The 19,615-nt window shown below is 33.0% G+C and overlaps 1 protein-coding gene across 5 annotated transcripts in view; it reads right to left on the bottom strand.

Moving 5' to 3' along the window:
* The window catches only part of VPS13A (vacuolar protein sorting 13 homolog A), a 258,210-nt gene that overhangs the window by 219,063 nt on the left and 19,532 nt on the right, over window positions 1–19,615 (bottom strand). For 4 of the 5 annotated variants that reach the window (XR_009503701.1, XM_059924955.1, XM_059924957.1 and 1 more), the window contains exons 2-9: window positions 14,721–14,764; window positions 12,443–12,485; window positions 9,164–9,259; window positions 8,794–8,895; window positions 4,376–4,485; window positions 2,922–2,981; window positions 699–758; window positions 405–485 (exon numbers count right to left, since the gene is read on the bottom strand). Coding sequence is in view for 4 of the 5 variants with exons in the window: in XM_059924955.1 (XP_059780938.1) it covers window positions 405–485; window positions 699–758; window positions 2,922–2,981; window positions 4,376–4,485; window positions 8,794–8,895; window positions 9,164–9,259; window positions 12,443–12,485; window positions 14,721–14,764 (596 nt within the window). In the remaining variant the exon portion in view is untranslated. The remainder of the gene's footprint in view (window positions 1–404; window positions 486–698; window positions 759–2,921; window positions 2,982–4,375; window positions 4,486–8,793; window positions 8,896–9,163; window positions 9,260–12,442; window positions 12,486–14,720; window positions 14,765–19,615) is intronic. The other variant, XM_059924956.1, reaches the window with a different exon arrangement.

The following is a 19,615-nucleotide window of genomic DNA, read 5'->3' as shown; positions in this document are numbered from 1 at the left end:
TGTAGTTAATAATACCGTATTGCATATCTGAAAGTTGCTAAGGGTAAATCTTAAAAGTTCTCATCACAAGAAAAAAAACTGTGTAACTATGTATGGTGATGGATGTTAACTAGACTTACCGTGGTGAACATTTTGCAATATATACAAATATCAAAACATTATGTTGCATACATGTAACTAATAAATGTTGCATGTCAATTATATAAAAAAAGGCATGTGTTTATATGTTTCTGTACAGACACATATATATTCACCTATTTCTGTAAATTCTGCTAATGGATTTTGCCTAAGGAAAAAAAGGACAACTGACTACAGTATGTCAGATAAATGACAATGAATAAAACCTTATGCAAAATATGATACCAACAAAAGTGTATATGCATATATCAAAAAAACTTACTCACCAATGATTCATCATAATTACCAAGATAAAACATCTGAGACTTCACATTCCAATAGGCAAAAAGGTTATCCAATAGGATTAACTGAAAATAAATCAATTTTATTACAAGCCTCATTTTCATCGAAGATTTTTTAACATATGCTTTTTTCAGAATCTCAAATAATTGGTCATATAACAGTTAAGCAAGTAAACACAATTCACAAAAATCCTTATCTATATATTATCATTTGCCTTCCTAATTAAAAGTATGTTTTGTCAAGCCCATGGGTTGACAAAACGTATTTGTTTATTTTACCTTACGAAATAGTTTCTCAGTTTCATCATGTAAACATGGAATCCAGTATTGATCAGTTGTCTAAAAAGGAAAATAAAAAGCAGTAAAAAACTGTCACTTGCATGTGAAATGGCAGAGTGATAAATAGAATCTATCATGCCCTAGACCAAGTTTCCATTAAAATGTCCTTGAAAACATAACATTCAGGGGCTTCCCTGGTGGAGCAGTGGTTAAGAATCCGCCTGACAATGCAGGGGACACAGGTTCAAGCCCTGGTCTGGGAAGATCCCACATGCTGCAGAGCAACTAAGCCCACACACCACAACTACTGAGCCTGTGCTCTAGAGCCCACAAGCCACAACTACTGAGCCCATGTGCCACAACTACTAAAGCCCATGTGCCTAGAGCCCGTGCTCCACAACAAGAGAAGCCACCACAGTGAGAAGCCCACGCATCACAAAGAAGAGTAGCTCCCGCTCGCCGCAGCTAGAGAAAAAAAAACCCGCAGGCAGCAACGAAGACCCAATTCAGCCAAAAATAAAATAAATAAATTTTTTAAAATAATAATAATAAACATTCAGTCAAAGAATATTAACTGAATATTCTGCATTCAAGGATCTCATTGCTTGGTGGAAAAGCAAACTAGTAAACAAATTACAAACAGGTAAGTGCCATTATGGAGGTTAAATACACAGTACTCTGGGAGAACATGGTGGGAGCCTCAACCTCAGGGATGTGATGGCGAAAGTGATATCTAACCTAATAAGTGACACATTAATAGAAATTGTCAATTCTAAATTCAGTAGGGAATATGATTCACGGTAGGAAGATATTTGAATATACGACATGTTCAAAGAAGTGAAATAGCCCAATATGGCCAAAGAACATATTCAAAACGGAAAGAGGTAAAATTTGGTATCTTACCTGGGGACAGATTACAAGGGGATTATAAACTATTTTAAGGCAAAACTACGGACTTTATTCTGAGAGCAATGAAAAGTCACTGAGGGGAATAAACTGATATCCGATGCTTATGTTAAAAAGATGGTTTTCATTTTCTTCTAGAGAACTAAATGGACTAGAACAGTGTTGCTCAAAGTTTTCATACAATTAGGATCACCTGGAAGGCTTTTTAAACTAGATTGCTGGGTCCCAACCTGAGTTTCTAATTTAATATGTCTGGGCTGGGGGACAAGTTTCCAAGGACCTCCAAAACCAGTGGTGAAAACCACTGCTGACACAGTTACCAATCACCTTCACATTGCCAAATCCAATGGCTAATTCTCCATCCTTATTTTTCAGCGTTAACAGTAGCATTTGACAGTTTACCTCACCCAACTTTATTGAATAACTTTTGACTTTTCTTTTTTCTCTTTCTGCTTGAGGTGGATCCAAGTTTTAAAAACAAATCATACACAAAAACTTAATGAACATAACAAATAAAAGAATGTAATGAAATACTATAGAGCAGTTGAACTGAATCAACTGAACTACACATGGCAATAAATATATGTCACAAACAATGTGTAGAGAAAAAGGGAACTTACAGAAGAATCACATAACATATTTATGTAAACTTTTAAAAATCTACCAAATACTACACAGTTTTAATGGCTATATTATATGAAGTTTAAAAACTTAGGATGTTTATCTCTTGGGTGGGAGAGAAGAGTGGAGTGGAATACAAAAGGAATTTACACTTTATTCATAACAGCTTATTCTTTAAAAGTATTTAAAACTTAATCTAAATGACAAATTCAACAATCATGCCTTCTGGATATGAGCAAATGTTTCATAATTCTCTATGTGCTCCTATACTTTTAAAATTTCTCAATTTGAAAAATCAGACAGGAAGAAAGTATGCCACGATTATTAATAACAGTGATGATAAAATGATCTGTTTTTGAGGCTTTTCATGACTTATCAAAGATTCTGAAATGAACAGTACTTTTATTTTGTACTTATGCATTTAAAATTCAGAATGGATTTTTAAAGAAAATAAGTATCAAATATCATAATTGGCAAATAATAATAGGCTCTCACGTTTGAAACTAAATTTGACTGTCAACCATTTTTTGAACTGTGAAACTACCTACCCTCAGTTCCAATCCAGTCTATGCACTTTCTGTACCACTTCTACACAGATACCTACTCCTGATGCTGGCATATATTAACAGTAATTACTAATTTAATTAACTATACTGCAAAATTAAATATGGTTGAATTTCTTTTTAAACAAAGTACCTGCATGCTGAGATTCTGAAGGGAAATACCAAATGACAGTGGGTTGTCTCGATTTGTGACCTAAAGAGGAAAACAGAGTAAATTTTACTCAGATTTTTAGTAGTTGTATAAAATTCATATTATAGAAGAACTTCACTTTCTGGGAAGTATGCTATTTTGAACATTCAGAAACATTTTCCAACTTTCCGGAATAATTTTTATTCCTATATTTTTCCTATTACTAATTTAAATATTAAGTATCAATGTATTAGTGTAGTACAATAATAATACATCTGCATAATGTTTTTCAGTCTGCAAAAAAGGAAGTTTATAAAAAAAGTGATTGACCCTCACAATAGAACTATGAGAAGCCAATGATTATGTGTTTGAGAGAATACATGATATAGTTGACATCAAACAATTAGTTAAGTCTAGCTCTAATGATTCCTAGACCATTGCTCATTCCAGGAAGTAAGCACAGTATAATTTAAAGTATTTTAAAAATATATAACTGCTAAATTCATAACTGCCATCCATCAAAGGTGATTATAATATAAGCAAGGCATTTACCTTCATTATCTGATGTTTGAACATTTTAGGAAAGTGTAATCAAGGCACTAAGGACTGCAAATTACAACTATAATTATAAAAAATAAAGATAGGGCTTCCCTGGTGGCGCAGTGGTTGAGAATCTGCCTGCCAATGCAGGGGACGCGGGTTCGAGCCCTGGTCTGGGAAGATCCCACATGCCACGGAGCAACTAGGCCCGTGAGCCACAATTACTGAGCCTGTGCGTCTGGAGCCTGTGCTCGGCAACGAGAGGCCGCGATAGTGAGAGGCCCGCGCACCGCGATGAAGAGTGGCCCCCGCTTGCCGCAACTAGAGAAAGCCCTCGCACAGAAACGAAGACCCAACACAGCCATACCATACATACATACATACATAAATAAAAAGAATGTAAGCAGACAAGAATAGCATTAAAAAATAAAAAATAATTAAAAAAAATAAAAATAAAAAAATAAACATAATGTCATCTTCAGCTCTATATCCCTCCACTTCCCAGCATCTCATAAGTTGACCACTACAGAGCAGGTGTCAACAAACAGTAAAATAAATATAAACCGGGCTTCCCTGGTGGCGCAGTGGTTAGAAATCCGCCTGCCAATGCAGGGGACACGGGTTCGTGCCCCGATCCGGGAAGATCCCACATGCCGCGGAGCGACTAGGCCCGTGAGCCACAACTACTGAGCCTGCGCGTCTGGAGCCTGTGCTCCGCAACGGGGGAGGCCGCGACAGTGAGAGGCCCGTGCACCGCGATGAAGAGTGGCCCCCGCTCTCCGCAACTGGAGAAAGCCCTTGCACAGAAACTAAGACCCAACACATCCAAAAATAAATAAATAAATAAATTTATAAAAATAAAATAAAATAAAATAAATAAATAAATATAAACCGTTATCACCTATTAAAATACTTACATCATCTTCATAGCGAATATGGATGTTGGAAATTTTCACTTGAAGATTTTTTATGATCTGAGTAATTAATTTTTCTGTAAAAGTGTCCTGTTTCTCCACCTGATGTTTTTCTACAATTGCAAATATCCATTTTTAATTTGAATGAAAAATACACTCTATGTGTATACACGTATTGACGTAACATAACTGTTACCTTGTTAAAGAAATACATCTGTACTTGTAAACAGAACACTAAAAGCCTGCTTTCCATAAGTCTTACATACCAAAAGACTTTCACAGGTGACTAAATGCACACAGTTTTCAAAAGCCACTTTCTTATCCAATCAAACTAAAGCCAAACATGTAGAATTTACTGTGATCAAATTTTATAATTTCTGTTAGCTATACCTGAGTACATAAGGACATAGAAAACAATAAAGATTATTAGGTAAGAATTATAATAGGCTTATATTAGAAGAGCCAGAAACAGTAGCAAAGAATGAATTTCTGCTAAAATTTATGCTATCATCATAAGTTGTCTGTGGTTAGAAGTATAAAAGAGCTGAATATGCTCCTTCCCCAGTGAATACAAAATAGGAAGATATAAGATCCTTTCCCTCTCTCCTTTTAAGCAAGGATGAAGGAAGTTCATCATTTGTTTCATTTTCCAAAATGACATTAACTATCTCTTCAATACTTTCCAGGGAAATATAAAGAATTGAGGTTCCTAATTTCTTTTTTAATATGCCTGTGATAACCACTAATTACTAACGTTTTGCCCCCACTTGAAAATGCCAATGAAGGTGATCTCCTTTCCTATTTTTAGTCCTATTCCACCTGTATATACATATTGTCTATCTTTTCCTCTAATGACCTACTACTCCCTAATTCAGCTGACCCAGAAGGTCTCAGATAAAGAAAAGTTGAAGATATCATATGTACATCAAAGACAAGTGTGAGTGAACAAGAGATAAGTGAACATATTTGAATATATTGAAAAGGACTTTAGAATTAAAAAGTGGAAAGTAGAATATAAACTATTTGAAGACAGAACATTTTATTTTAAATGTTGAATGAATCCCACCACTACCTAATAAAATCCTCTGCTCTATAAATTTATTCAGTCAGTCAATTAAATGCTAAATCTTTCTTTCCCTATCCACTAGTTTCTTTCTGACTTCCTTATCTGGCTCTGATTCCATAATAAATTATTTCACCAACACTTTAAACTCTGTGCTCTCTTTTTTCTCCTTTTCCTCTGTCAATAAAGCTCCAACCCTGCATAAAACCAACAGTCTACTTTTTATATAATCATGTGTATGCCTTGCCAGGTGAGTAGTGGAGGAGAAAAATTACAACCGAACAGATTGCAGCTACTGTAAGTTAATCATTACCAACTTCAACTCACCAGCAACCTTACTACATTTCTCCGGTCAACTTGTTCACATTCTCCAGAATAACTATTACAAAATTCTTTTTGATACTCTTCAAAGGTCCAACAACCCTTCCACTGCTCTCTTTACTCTTAGCAAATGACCTTACAACTATGGAAAAAATAGAAGTTTCTTTTCTGCAATCATCACTCAATCAAAACAGCTTTTTTTTAAGATGACCAATGACCTCCATGTCATAAATAATTATTTCTTAATCCTCAATTTACCTGATATCTCAGCAGGATCTGACATATTCTTTGCTTCCTAAAACACTCTTTTCCCATGGCGATATAATCTCCAAATTTCTTTCTCCTTATCTAACCACTCTTTCTTGATCTCTCTTTTTTTTTTTTTGGCTGTTTTCCTCCTCTATACAATCCTTAAATGTTGGATTTCCTTATGGCAGGCTCAGTCCTAGAAATGTTTCTCTTCTCATGCTGTACTGTTGCTGCAGGGAATCTCATTCACACCTTATAGCCTGAACTATCATCCTAATGCTGACAACTATCAAAAGTATACTGGATAAAGTCGGAAGTGAGATATAATCACAGAGAAGTTGGTACATTCAGTAAACTACAAAGGTCAGTATGGCTGGAACAAAGAACAGAGAAGATATGAAAGGGATGGGGCCAGTAATGAGGCTGGAAAGGTAGACAGGATTCAAATCATAAGAGCTTTTATGTATCCTGTTGAAGAGTTCAAACTTCTACCTGATAACAGTAAGGTATAACTGATGTAATTTAAGCATGGTTATTTATATTTTATATTTAAGTATAAATAGGAGGGACTTCTGATTAAACATGAGTTGCATCTATTTTTCTATTCCTCAGTAAAAGTAAAGACAAAAGTAAAGGGGAAAAATGGATAAATCTCCAAGACCAAAAGAAAAAGAGTGTAGAAGAAAGAATGAATAAGAGAGAACCTCAAAAATTTAGAAGCTGGAAAGCAGACGGCCTTAGATAACATGACAGAGGAAGAAATCTGATCCTAAATGCCCGTAAATGAAGATGCCAATTGGATTTGGCAGGAGTTCTTGCATATGACACCAATGGCACAAGAAACAAAAGAAAAAGTAGACAAATTGGACTTCATGAAAATTTTAAAATCTTGTACATCATAGGATGCTATCAACAGAGTAAAGAGGCTACCCAGAGAATGGAAGATAACTTGCAAATCATATATCTAATAACGGATTAACATCCAATTATATAAAGAACTCCTACTATTCAACAATAACAACAAAAAAAAACAATTAAATGATGGGCAAAAGACTTGAACAGACATTTCTCCAAAGATAACATACAAATGGTCAATAAGCACATGAAAAGATGCTAAAATACTAATTTTTACAGAAATGCAAATCAAAACTACACGAGATACCACTTCATCCCATTAGGACCCTATTATCAAAAATATAGAAAACAACAGATGTTGGTGAGGATGTGAAGGAAATGGAACCCCTGTGCACTGCTTGTGGGATTGTAAAATGGAACAAGTCCCTGTAGAAAACATTATGGCATTTCCTCAAAAAATTAAAAATAGAGTAGAATTACCATATGATCCAGCAACTCCACATCTGGGTCTATACCCAAAAGAATTAAAAACAGTGTCTCAAAGGGATATTTGTACTCCCATGTTCAGAGCAGCATTATTCACAATGGCTGAAGCACAGAAGCAACCCAAGTGTCCACTGATGGATAAATGGATAAGCAAAATGTGGTATACACATAAAACGGAATATTATTCAGCCTTAAAAAGGGAATTCCAACATATGCTACAACATGGATGAACCTTGAAGACATAATGCTAAGTGAAATGAACCACTTGAAAAAACATGAATACTACATGATTCCACTTACATGAGTACTGAGAATAGTCAAAATCATAGAAACAAAAAGTAGAATTGTGGTTGCCAGCGTCTGGGGGTAAGGGGGGAAGAATGGGTGGGTTATTGTTTATTGGGTGTAAAGCCTCAATTTTACAAGATGAAAGAGATATGAAGAGATATGGTGGTGATGGTTGCAATACAATAAATGTACTTAATACCACTGAACTGTACACTTAAAAGTACTTAAGATGGTAAATTTTGTTATATGTATGCCACAACAAAAAAAATTTTTTTTTAAAAAGAGGATGGGGGGAGAAATGAATGACAACAGAGAGGAAAACATAATTACAAGAAGTGTTGCCAGGAAATGTGTTAAATCTCCTTTAATGTTTTTTTACCTGTTTGTCAGCAGGTAAACTGTTTATTATTGCATTTTTTAACTTAAAAAAATAAATGCATGGCAAGGATATTTTGATCAGTACACATATATTTCTTTTAAGATGCTTAGCTATCAAATGAAGGACAGAGGAGCATAAGGTAAGCAGATGACAAGGTTAGGAAAATGACTTTATGTTTAAAGATAAGAGAGGCTACATTATATTTATATGCCAAAGAGAAAGATTCACTAGAAGGAGAAGTTAAGAGTCAGAGTATAGAGTGTAGGTGTTGATGGTGACACCATTACTATCACTAGCATAAGTGGAAAGGGGTTAGATTTCTGCAGGACATCTCTGTCACTGACAAAAGAAGTGGATTGAAGTAATGGACCATTTTGGTCTAGGCTGAATAGGAATGGATGTGAGCCAGAAGGTAAACAGATTTGGGAAAATATATCAAGAGACTAAGTAACTCCAAAAGGTGAGGAATTGATACAATTGGAATAAGAAAGAGAAGACAAGAAAGGTAAGAAAATATACTTGATGAAATTAATTACTATAGTTAAAATCTAAACTTACTCTTATAAGCTAGGGATATTATTTGCACTAAGATAAATTTCTATAAGGTAAAATTTCTGTAAACATGATAAAACATAGAAACCACATTAAAATTCCTCATGTAATAAGATTCTGTCATATTTTTAAAGTAATCTCAGTGCTTCCAGAAGAAAATAATACTCAAATGTGATAAATATTTAGGTCTTTTCCACTTTTCTTATTACCATTCTTATTTGTTTTTACCTTGATCAGCTACTTTTCGTTTTGCTTCTTCTATCCTTTTCAGTTCCTGTTGCTTTGCTTCAAAGAGTTGTTTTTCTTCTTTTAAAGGATCATATTTTATTCCTACAGGAAGTATAAAAAAGGAAGAATCTTAATTACCTTAAATTTACTCATTCCAAAAAATATCCTGGAAAATAATCACTAATTCAAAGTCTGCAATAATTAGAGTAAAAACCAATTTATGTTGTATTATCAAATACCAAATTTAAATATTAAAAAAATCTCCAAAAACTCACCAAAATTATTTGAACAAACATAATTATCAAATATAAAGACTCTTCCATGCACAAAAAAGAGTAACTGAAATGATAATGTTTAAAATTTGACTTACTAGAAGAAGGCACTATGAGTAGATAAATGTCTTCCAATAGAGCTTCAACTGGTTGGGTATAAAGATTTTTCCATGGAATTATAAGACTAAGATTACCTACATGAAAAAAAAAAGACAAAAAATATTATTCTTTCAACCTAGATTTACTATCAGCTTATTTTCTGTCAGGCATTAAAAGAGATAACAAAGTAGCCTTTGACCTTATGAGCTCATTAACTTTGTAGAAAGCTATTTTACAACCATAAACAAAAAGCCTTTACAGTGATGATTTGAAATTATTTGTACTAGTATTGTTGGAAAATCTACTAAACCATATTCTAAATATTTACAAATTTCTATTTCTGGTGATATGTACCACAAACATACCAATATTATTCTTCCATTAATCAACAACCCTTGATATTATAATATTGATTTTCCCCAATTCTTACTCAAAATCTCTAAGAAATATTTTTCTCATACTTTAAAAAGGTAGGTTACATACTTTATATGTGTATTTTTTATATATAGATTTTACATATATATTACATGGTATATATATAGTATATACATAAGTATGATTATCATAAGTGTATGTACTAACAAATTTCTATGGTAATAATCAAGGATCCTAGGCAATATTAGAAAATCGTTCCAACTAATGGAAATATTTTACTACAACCCAATAGCGAAGTATTTTAAAAAGCATTAGATTTCTAGAACTAAAAAATACTATGCAAGGGGCTGATTATACTATTAATTCTAGTTTTATGTATTTACAAAATTTCTATAATAGTTTTTTTCAATATTTTAAAATTTTTTTACAAAGTATGAATCTCTAGATTTAGAAATAGTTGTCATGACTGGGGAAGGGAAAGACTTCTTAAATACACCAGTGTTGCATTAACTGGTTAGTAATACATACTTAGACATGTCGCATTACATAACCCCGAAAATCCATGTTTTAAAAAACCCCAAATTGAGAAAAAGATTTCTTCATAATAAGTCAATTCAGAAAAAAACAAAGTATCTGATTTCTAAAAGAGGAATAACTTTCTAAGTTTTAAAATCAGAGAAGATAGTGACCATTTCCAATTTCCATACTATCCAAAATATAACCAAAATGAAGTGAGCAAATTGGGAAAACTAACTGTGACGAATTTGACAGTTTACTTATAAATGTATCAAGCAGACTGCTTATACACATATACACACATACATTAATAATCCAAAAAAGTAAGTGAATAAAAGGACATAGAACAGTGCCACAATAGCATTAAGTATGCAAAGAAACACATAAACAATGTACCATTTTTACCATTCAGTTTTTTTTTTTTCTTTTTAAAGCCAAACTGTTTTTTCCTCTCCTTATGAAGTGCAGGCTTCTTATAGAAAATTTAGAAAATTCAGAAAAAATATAAACGAAGGTAATTTCAAAAATCTTCCACATGAAAACAATTACTTTGAAAATACGTATTTATATTTGATATGTATATAATTCTGCATGCTAAATGAGGAGAACTTTGAAAGATCAGTAAGATTAACAACCCCCATTAATGGCAAGGGGGTTGACAATATGTTCTTATAAAACTGGCTGTACTACTGTACCACTCATTTGGAAATGTGTACCTCTTTCATTCAACAAACTGTGTTCCTACTATATGCCAAGTATTGTGCTAAGTGAGGATACAATAAAATTAAAATAAAATTTTAAAATTAAATCCACTTCTCAAAAAACTTACTGTTTAGAAGAAAAAATAAATAATGATATTAAAGAATGTCAGGTTCTATGATAGAGATATGCAAACGACACCTTAAATGAGTCTCAAGATTATCTTATGTATTAGGTATTAGCGCAGTGTACCTTCTACCACCTTATATTAACACTGAAAATTACCTTATCATCATTTTTAAACATGGTCAAAAAAGAAGAGAGAGAAAGGAAAGAAGGTAGGTTCTAAATGAAAGCAGGTCGATTTACTGCTCTTATATATATATTTTTTATTTTTCTTGAACTGATGTTAAATTTATATACACTGATTTACAATGAATATAGTTATAAAATTCAATGACTTTTAGAATATTTTCAAAAGGTATGTGAAAATGTTTACTGTAATATTTTTGTACCAATAGAAATATAAGATTACATTGTCCAAATATGCATTCAATGGATTATTACACTACCTTAAGAAATAAGGGAGGTCTAATTAACATGGATTATGAGCAATCTTTATTAAATATCAACTTAAAAATAGAATATAAAATCATACATATACCATGATTATAGGAAGTCAAAATGTTCACATGTAAACAATCACTTAAAAATCTGCAAAAATAAATATATTAGGTGGAGATAAATATATTAGGTGGGTGACATTTTTCCTGTCTTATCTATACTAGTCTTTAAATTGTGGGGGTGGGGGAAAGGAGGGAAACAGAATTTGAGTCTCAGCAATGTAAATGTAAATGATAAAAACTTTCTTTGGCATACAGTCTAATACCAACTGTAAGAGCACAAAATTGTGGAGACATTCATCATGTAATTTATATAAGCTTTCAGAATACCTTGTCCCCCAAGTGATACCAAAACACTGCAATAACATTATATAAATTCTACTACACAAATTATCTGTATAACAAAAAAGCTTCCAAGTCACAAATAATAACACTATCATCTTGCACAATACTTAAACCAATAAAGTTTAAACAACAAAGTTAAAATAATAAACCAAAATAATTTAAGAAACCAAACATACATGTCTTTATTAAACATGTTAAAACATCATATTTGAATCAATTATTTCTGTTCAACCAATACATTTAATATGTAAACTACAAAAACTGGAAAAATAATACAAAACAAGAAAGATAGCACAGTGTTTCCCCAGGAAACTAGAAAACTTCCAGAGTGGAAACTAGGTTTTTGATTGGTTCCTAGCCATACTGCCTGGATGATCGAGACCCTACTTCTTATACCACATATCCATGGCCAATCAGAATACAGCAAGGATAACTAGTCAGAAACCTAAGAAACTGAGACAATCATGCTCTCTATTAGATTTAACGCTTTGGATCTCAACTCATTTTAATACTTAACAATATGCATAATTTCACCAGTACTGAACAAGGGATTCACGGACAACATTTTTAAGTTACAGAACTAAGCTCTACGTAGATGAAAACACATAATGCTTTTAATTTATGCTCAGAAACATAAATATCACATTATAGAGATATTAGACATATTATTCTGGTTGCATGTCCAACAAGAAGGACATTCAAATAATAAGGACAGCTTACCTATATGGCCAACTTTAATTTTAAACGGTACATCCAGTTGACTCTACAAAAAATACACATATGTAAAATATTAGTACATATACAGTTCAACAAAACAGATGACTATTTGTTTCTTCCCAAAATTACTTAAGGGATTTAAGTTAAATTACACCTTCTCTTTACCCTCAACAGTTATTTAAATTTATAAATACATAATTGCAATATTATCTTCAAATCCATAAAATTCAGAGACTGATCACCTTAAAATAACTACAAAAAAGTTCTACAGCAATACTGACCCCTAAGTTACCCATACCAGAATCACTACAGCTTTTACACTGCTTGAAAAAAGGAAAAAGAAAGTGGGAAATTCCACTGTCAGTTTGTATTTGTAAGAAGATTAAACTCCATTTTGCAAAAAATATCCTCAAATAAATTTCTCCCCATTCAATTGGGAAAGGACAACCTTTTCAATAAATGGTGCTGGGAAAACTGGATATCCACTTGCAAAAGAATGCAGTTGGACCCTTATCTTATGCCATATACAAAAATTAACTCAGAATGAACCAAATACCTAACATAAGAACTACAACTATAAAACCTTAGAAGAAAACAAAAGGTAAAATCTTCTGGACACTGGACTGGGCAATGATTTCTTGGATATCACATGAAAGGCACAGGCAACAACAACAATAAAAAAATGATGAAGTCAATTTCATCAAAATTAAAATTTTTTTGCATAAAAAAATTTTGTACATAACACTGTTAACAGAGGCATGAGACAACCCACAAAATGGGAGAAAGTATTTGCAAATCATATCTTCTGATAAGGGGAAATATCCAAAATATATAAAGAACCGAAACTAAACCAAAAAAAAAACTTGATTAAAAAAAAAAATCAGCAATGTTTTTCAATAGACATTTCTCCAAAGAACATATAAAAATGGCCAATAAGCACACAAAAAGATGCTCAGCCTCACCAGTCATAGAGAAGTGCAAAGGAAAACCAAAACGATATACCACTTCATACCCATTGGGATGGCTGCTATCAAAAACCAGAAAATAAATGTTGTCAAGGATGTGGAGAAATTAGAACCCTCATGCATTGCTGGTGGGAATTCAGGCATACCTCATTTTATTGTACTTTGCTTTGTTGCGCTTCCCAGATACTGCGGGGGGGGGGGGTTTTTTTTGTTTGTTTGTTTGTTTTTAACCAATTGAAGGTTTGTGGCAATTCTGTGTTAAGCAAATCTATCAGCGCCACTTTCCCAATAGCATTATTTTTTAATTGAGGTATGTAAACTAATTTTTGAGAATACAGTATGAGTAAATATAATTTTTATATGCACTAGGAAACCGAAAAATTCATGTGACTTGCTTTATTGTGATAGTATTCACTTTATTGCAGTGGACTGGAAACGAAACTGCAAAATCTACATGCCTGTGTAAAACGGTTCAACTGCTATGGAAAACAGTGTGGCAGTTCCTGAAAAGGCTAAACATAAAATTACCAAATAATCCAGCAATTTCACTCCTAAGTATTTACACACAGGAACTGAAGGTAAGAACTTGAAGGGACATGTATGCTAATGTTCATTGTAGCATTATTCACAAGAGACAAAAGGCAGAAACAACGCAAGTGTCCATCAACAGATAAATGGACAAAATGTGGCATATACATACATTATTCAGCCAGATAAAGGAGTGATTTTCTGATAAATGCTACAACATGGATGAACCCTGAAGGAATTATGCTAAGTAAACTAGACACAAAATGACAAACATAGCATTATTCTATTTATATGAGGTACCTGGAATAGGCAAATTAAGACAGACAGAAAGTAGAAGTTAGCAGGGTATATGGAGAGAGGGAATGGGGAGTTAGGTATTTCTTACTGGTTACAGGGTTCCCCTTGGAGTATCAAAAATGTTTTAGAAATACATACTGATGACAGTTGTACAACACTGTAATTCATGCCACTGTATTCTACAGTAAAAAATGATTAAAATGGTATTAGGACAAAAAACACCTGAAGATGAATGGAGAGGTAAATTAACAATCTAAAATGCAACCATATAGGAAGAGATAAATTTTAGAAATATTTTTAATGGGGAAAATTACACTGTCAGTTTGTACTTTTATGGAGATTAAAAGTCCATTTTGCAAAATTCACATTTTACAAAAATTACTTTTTAAAATTTTTCTCAAACTTAAATAATTTAAGATGTTAAAGTAAATCAGGAAGAAGTCTATGTAGCTAACTTCACTAATACAACAATTTTTATAGTCAAAACCTACCAGGGCATTTTCTTTAATTTCAAGATTCTTCAGGGCCACAGCTCCTAAAGAAAAGATTATTAAAAAATAAAATTGAAATTTTCAAATAACTTTTATTTTAACAAGTTAGGTAAACTTCATTCCTAAATGTCATATTAAGGAAAATAATCATAAAAATGTACATAACAGAAACAGAATCCAACTATGATTGTTGGCTCACCTTCATCCTTCAACTTAGTCTAAGCTTGTATGTCTGACCAAAACATCATTTACTATTAAGTTCTGACCTCTACAGTTGTAGCTCACTGTTAATGAATACATTTTCATCAAAATTATACAAATATTATGAATTTACCAACACAGCATGATGTAAGAAAATATAGGAAAAAATGAACTGTATTTAAATATATTTGTAATGAACAATTACAAAGAAATTTTTAATCCATTAATGTGAGGTTAACAAGGATTTCCTAGAGATACTGGAATGTTGTCATATCTTGCTCTGTTTTAATTCTGCTACACAAAATGAATGCCTTCACTTTTAAGCAATAATTTGAATATGAGTAACTGCTGTCTAGATGTTCACATAACGTCTGGGGAAAAGAACAAGAAATAAACATCAGTAAACATCTAATAAAGGTAAGCTGTACAATTAGACAAACTTATTGATCCATTGTGGTAGTGACCAATCAGTGAATGATATAGGTACATGGAGTATCACTTATTGTTTTTTCTACTGTAATGTTCAAATGTAGAGCATAAACTTTTCATTTATGGATAATTCTTTGTACTGGCAGCCTTCAATATACGTTGTGCTCTGAATTTTTTTTTGAATCAATATACTATGCAGACATCAAATGAATTACTGAGTACAACTGAAAAGAAGTGCTATACTGTAAAACATTATTTTACATTAAAATGTATCTTCTATAAACATCTTTAAAGAAGTCTATAATGTTATACAATATCTCCACATACTGGTTAAAAAAATTAAATTTGATAGAAATATTTCTACCAAATATTCTTAACAAATAAAAAAGGGCTCACAGTGCAGCAAAATGAAAAATACATGACACTAAAAAAAAGATTAAGAGATAATGACATTAAAATGTCCAACGAAGTTAATATTTCCATATAAAACTAACTTTAGATGTTTGTAGTACCATTTAAAGTACAAGTGATTTTAGATTTTTGGTTTTTCCGGTTACCATGAGGTTTTTGTATAGCAGTCTATATATATATATTGGATTGGCCAAAATGTTCATTTGGGTTGTTCCGTAAGATGTACAGAACAACCCGAACGAACATTTTAGCCAACCCAATATATATATTTGGCCAACGCAGCATATACATACATTATATATATATATATATATATATATATATATATATATATGGGTGTGTGTGTGTATATATATGTATTTTTTAATATATATATATGCAATTGTTTTAAGTTGCTGATCTCAAATGCATTTTTAAAAACTTGCATTTGTACTCTCCTCCTCTCACAATGACTGTTTTTGATATCACATTTTGTATCTAATTGTTTTGTGTATCCCTTAACTGCTTATTGTGGGTATAGATGATTTTGCTACTTTTGTCTTTTAACCTCCCTACTAGTAGCTTTGTGTGTGGATGATTTCCTACCTTTACTATATGTTTGCCTTTTACCTGTGAGCCTGTTCATTTAGTAATAGTCTTGCTTTGAATTGTGGCCTTTTCTTTTTTTCACCTAGAGAAGTTCCTTTAACATATGTTGTAAAGCTGGTTTGGTAGTGCTGAACTCTTTTAGCTTTTGCTTGTTTGTAAAGCTTTTCATCTCTCCATCAAATCAGAAGGAGAGCCTTGCTAGGTAGAATATTCTTGATTATAGGTTTTACCCTTTCATCACTTTGGATATATTGTGTCACTCTCTTCTAGCCTGCAGAATTCCTGCTGAAAAATAAGCTGATAACCTTATGGGGATTTCCTTGTTATGTGCTGCTTTTCCCTTGTTGCTTTTAATATTTTTCTCTTTGTCTTTAACTTTTGTCAGCTTGACTACTATGTGTCTCAGTGTGTTCCTCCTTGGGTTTATCATGTATGGGACTCTCTGCACTTCCTGGACTTCAGTGAGTGCTTCCTTTTTCATGTTAGGGAAGTTTTTGGCTATTACGTTTCGTATAGATTGCTATATAAAAACATCATGGTAACCACAAACCAAAAATCTACAACAGATATACACACAAAAAAGAAAAGGAATCCCAAACACAAAGATATTCATCAAATCACAAGAGAAGAGAACAAGAGGAGAAAGAGTGGGAACCTACAAAAATAAGTTCAAAGCAATTAACAAAATGACAATAAGAACATACATATCAATAATTACCTTAAATGTAAATGGACTAAATGCTCCAACCAAAAGACAGAGAGTGGCTGAATGGATACAGAAACAAGACCCGTATATACGCTGTCTACAAAAGACTCACTTCAGATCTAGAGACACACACAGACTGAAAGTGAGAGGATGAAAAAAGGTATTCCATGTAAATGAAAATCAAAAGAAAGCCCGACTAGTAATACTTGTAGCACACAAAATCGACTTTAAAATAAAGATTGTTATAAAAAAACAAAATAGGACACTATATACTGATCAAAGGATCAAACCAAGAAAAAGATACAATTGTAAATATACATGAACCCAAGACAAGACCACCTAAATATATAAGGCAAACATTAAAAGAAGTAAAAGGAGGGCTTCCCTGGTGGCGCAGCGGTTGAGAATCTGCCTGCCAATGCAGGGGACACGGGTTCGAACCCTGGTCTGGGAAGATCCCACATGCCGCGGAGCAACTGGGCCCGTGAGCCACAACCACTGAGCCTGCGCGTCTGGAGCTTGTGCTCCGCAACAAAGAGAGGCCGCGACAGTGAGAGGCCCGCGCACCGTGATGAAGAGTGGCCCCCGCTTGGCGCAACTAGAGAAAGCCGTTGCACAGAAACGAAGACCCAACACAGCCAAAAATATATATATAAATAAAAATAAAAATTAAGAAAAGAAGTAAAAGGAGGAATCAACAGTAACATGATAATAGTAAGGGATTTTAACACCCGCATGTACATCAATGGACAGATCATCCAGACAGAAATCAATAAGGTAACACTGGACTTAAATGACAGACTAGACTACCTGAACTTAACTGATACATATAGAGAATTCGGTCCAAAAGCAGCAGAATACACATTCTTTTCAAGTGCACATAGAACATTCTCCAGGAGAGATCACATGCTGGGCCACAAAGCAAGTCTCAGTAAATTTAAGAAAGCTGAAATCATATCAAGCATCTTTTCCAACCACAACGTTATGGGATGAGAAAACAACTGAAAGAAAAAAATTGCAAAAAACAAAAATACATGGGCTAATCAGTATGTTACTAAACAACCAATGGATCATTGAAGAAATCAAAGAAGAAATTTAAAAATACCTAGAGACAAATGAAAATGAAAAAAAACCAACAATCCAAAACCTATGGGACACAGCAAAAGCAGTTCTAAGAGGGAAGTTTATAGTGATGCAAGCTTACCTCGGGAAACAGGAAAAATCTCAATTAAAAAAACTTAACCTTACACCTAAAGCAACTAGAGAAAGAACAAACAAAACTCAAAGTTAGCAGAAGGAAAGAAATCATAAAGATCAGAGCAAAAATAAATGAAATAGAGACCAAGAAAATAGAAAAGAACAATAAAACTAAAAGCTGATTCTTTGAAAAGTTAAACAAAATTGATAAACCTTTAGCCAGACTCATCAAGAAAAAAAGAGAGGACTCAAATCAATAAAATTAGAAATGAGAAAGGAGAAGTTATAATGGACACCAGAGAAGTACAAAGGACCATAAGAGACTACTACAAGCAACTATATGCCAATAAAATGGACAACCTACAAGAAATGGACAAATTCTTAGAAAGGTACAATCTCCCAAGACTGAACCAGGAAGAAATAGAAAATATGAACAGACCAAGTACAAGTACTGAAATTGAAACTGTGATTAAAAAGCTCCCAAAAAACAAAAGTCCAGGACCAGATGGCTCCACAGGTGAATTCTACCAAACACTTAGAGTTAACACCTATCCTTCTTAAACTACTCCAAAAAATTGCAGAGGAAGGAACACTTCGAAACTCATTCTATGAGGCCACCATCATCCTGATACCAAAACCAAAGATACCATAAAAAAAGAAAATTACAGGCCAATATCACTGATGACCACAGATGCAGAAATTCTCAATAAAATACCAGCAAACCAAATCCAACAATACATTAAGAGGATCATACACCATGATCAAGTGGGATTTATCCCAGGGATGCAAGGAGTTTTCAATACCCACAAAACAATCAGTGTGATACAGCACATTAACAAAATGAAGAATAAAAACCATATGATCATCTCAATAGATGCAGAAAAAACTTTTGATAAAATTCAACATCCATTTTGTCTGTAATATATGATTACAAACCCATAGCTACCGTCATACTCAATGCTGAAAAGCTGAAAGCATTTCCTCTAAGATCAAGAACAAGACAAGGACATTCACCTTCGCCATATTTACTCAATGTAGGTTTGGAAATCCTAGCCACAGCAATCAGAGAAGAAAAAGAAATAAAAGGAATCCAAATTGGAAAGGAAGAAGTAAAATTGTCACTGTTTGCAGATAACATGGTACTATACATGGAAAATCTTTAAGACACCACCAGAAAACTACTATAGCTCATCAACGAACCCAGTAAAGTTGTAGGATACAAAATTAACATACAGAAAGCTGTTGTAATTTTATACACTAACAACAAAGTATCAAAGAGAAATTAAGGAAACAATGCAATTTACTATTGCATCAAAAAGAATAAAATACCTAGGAATATATCTACCCAAGGAGGTAAAAGACC

Source organism: Balaenoptera ricei, chromosome 6 (genome assembly GCF_028023285.1).
Source record: "Balaenoptera ricei isolate mBalRic1 chromosome 6, mBalRic1.hap2, whole genome shotgun sequence".
NCBI classification, from domain to species: Eukaryota; Metazoa; Chordata; class Mammalia; order Artiodactyla; family Balaenopteridae; genus Balaenoptera; species Balaenoptera ricei.
Note: the sequence above shows the minus strand (reverse complement) of the source record. Positions and strands in the feature narration are given on the sequence as shown.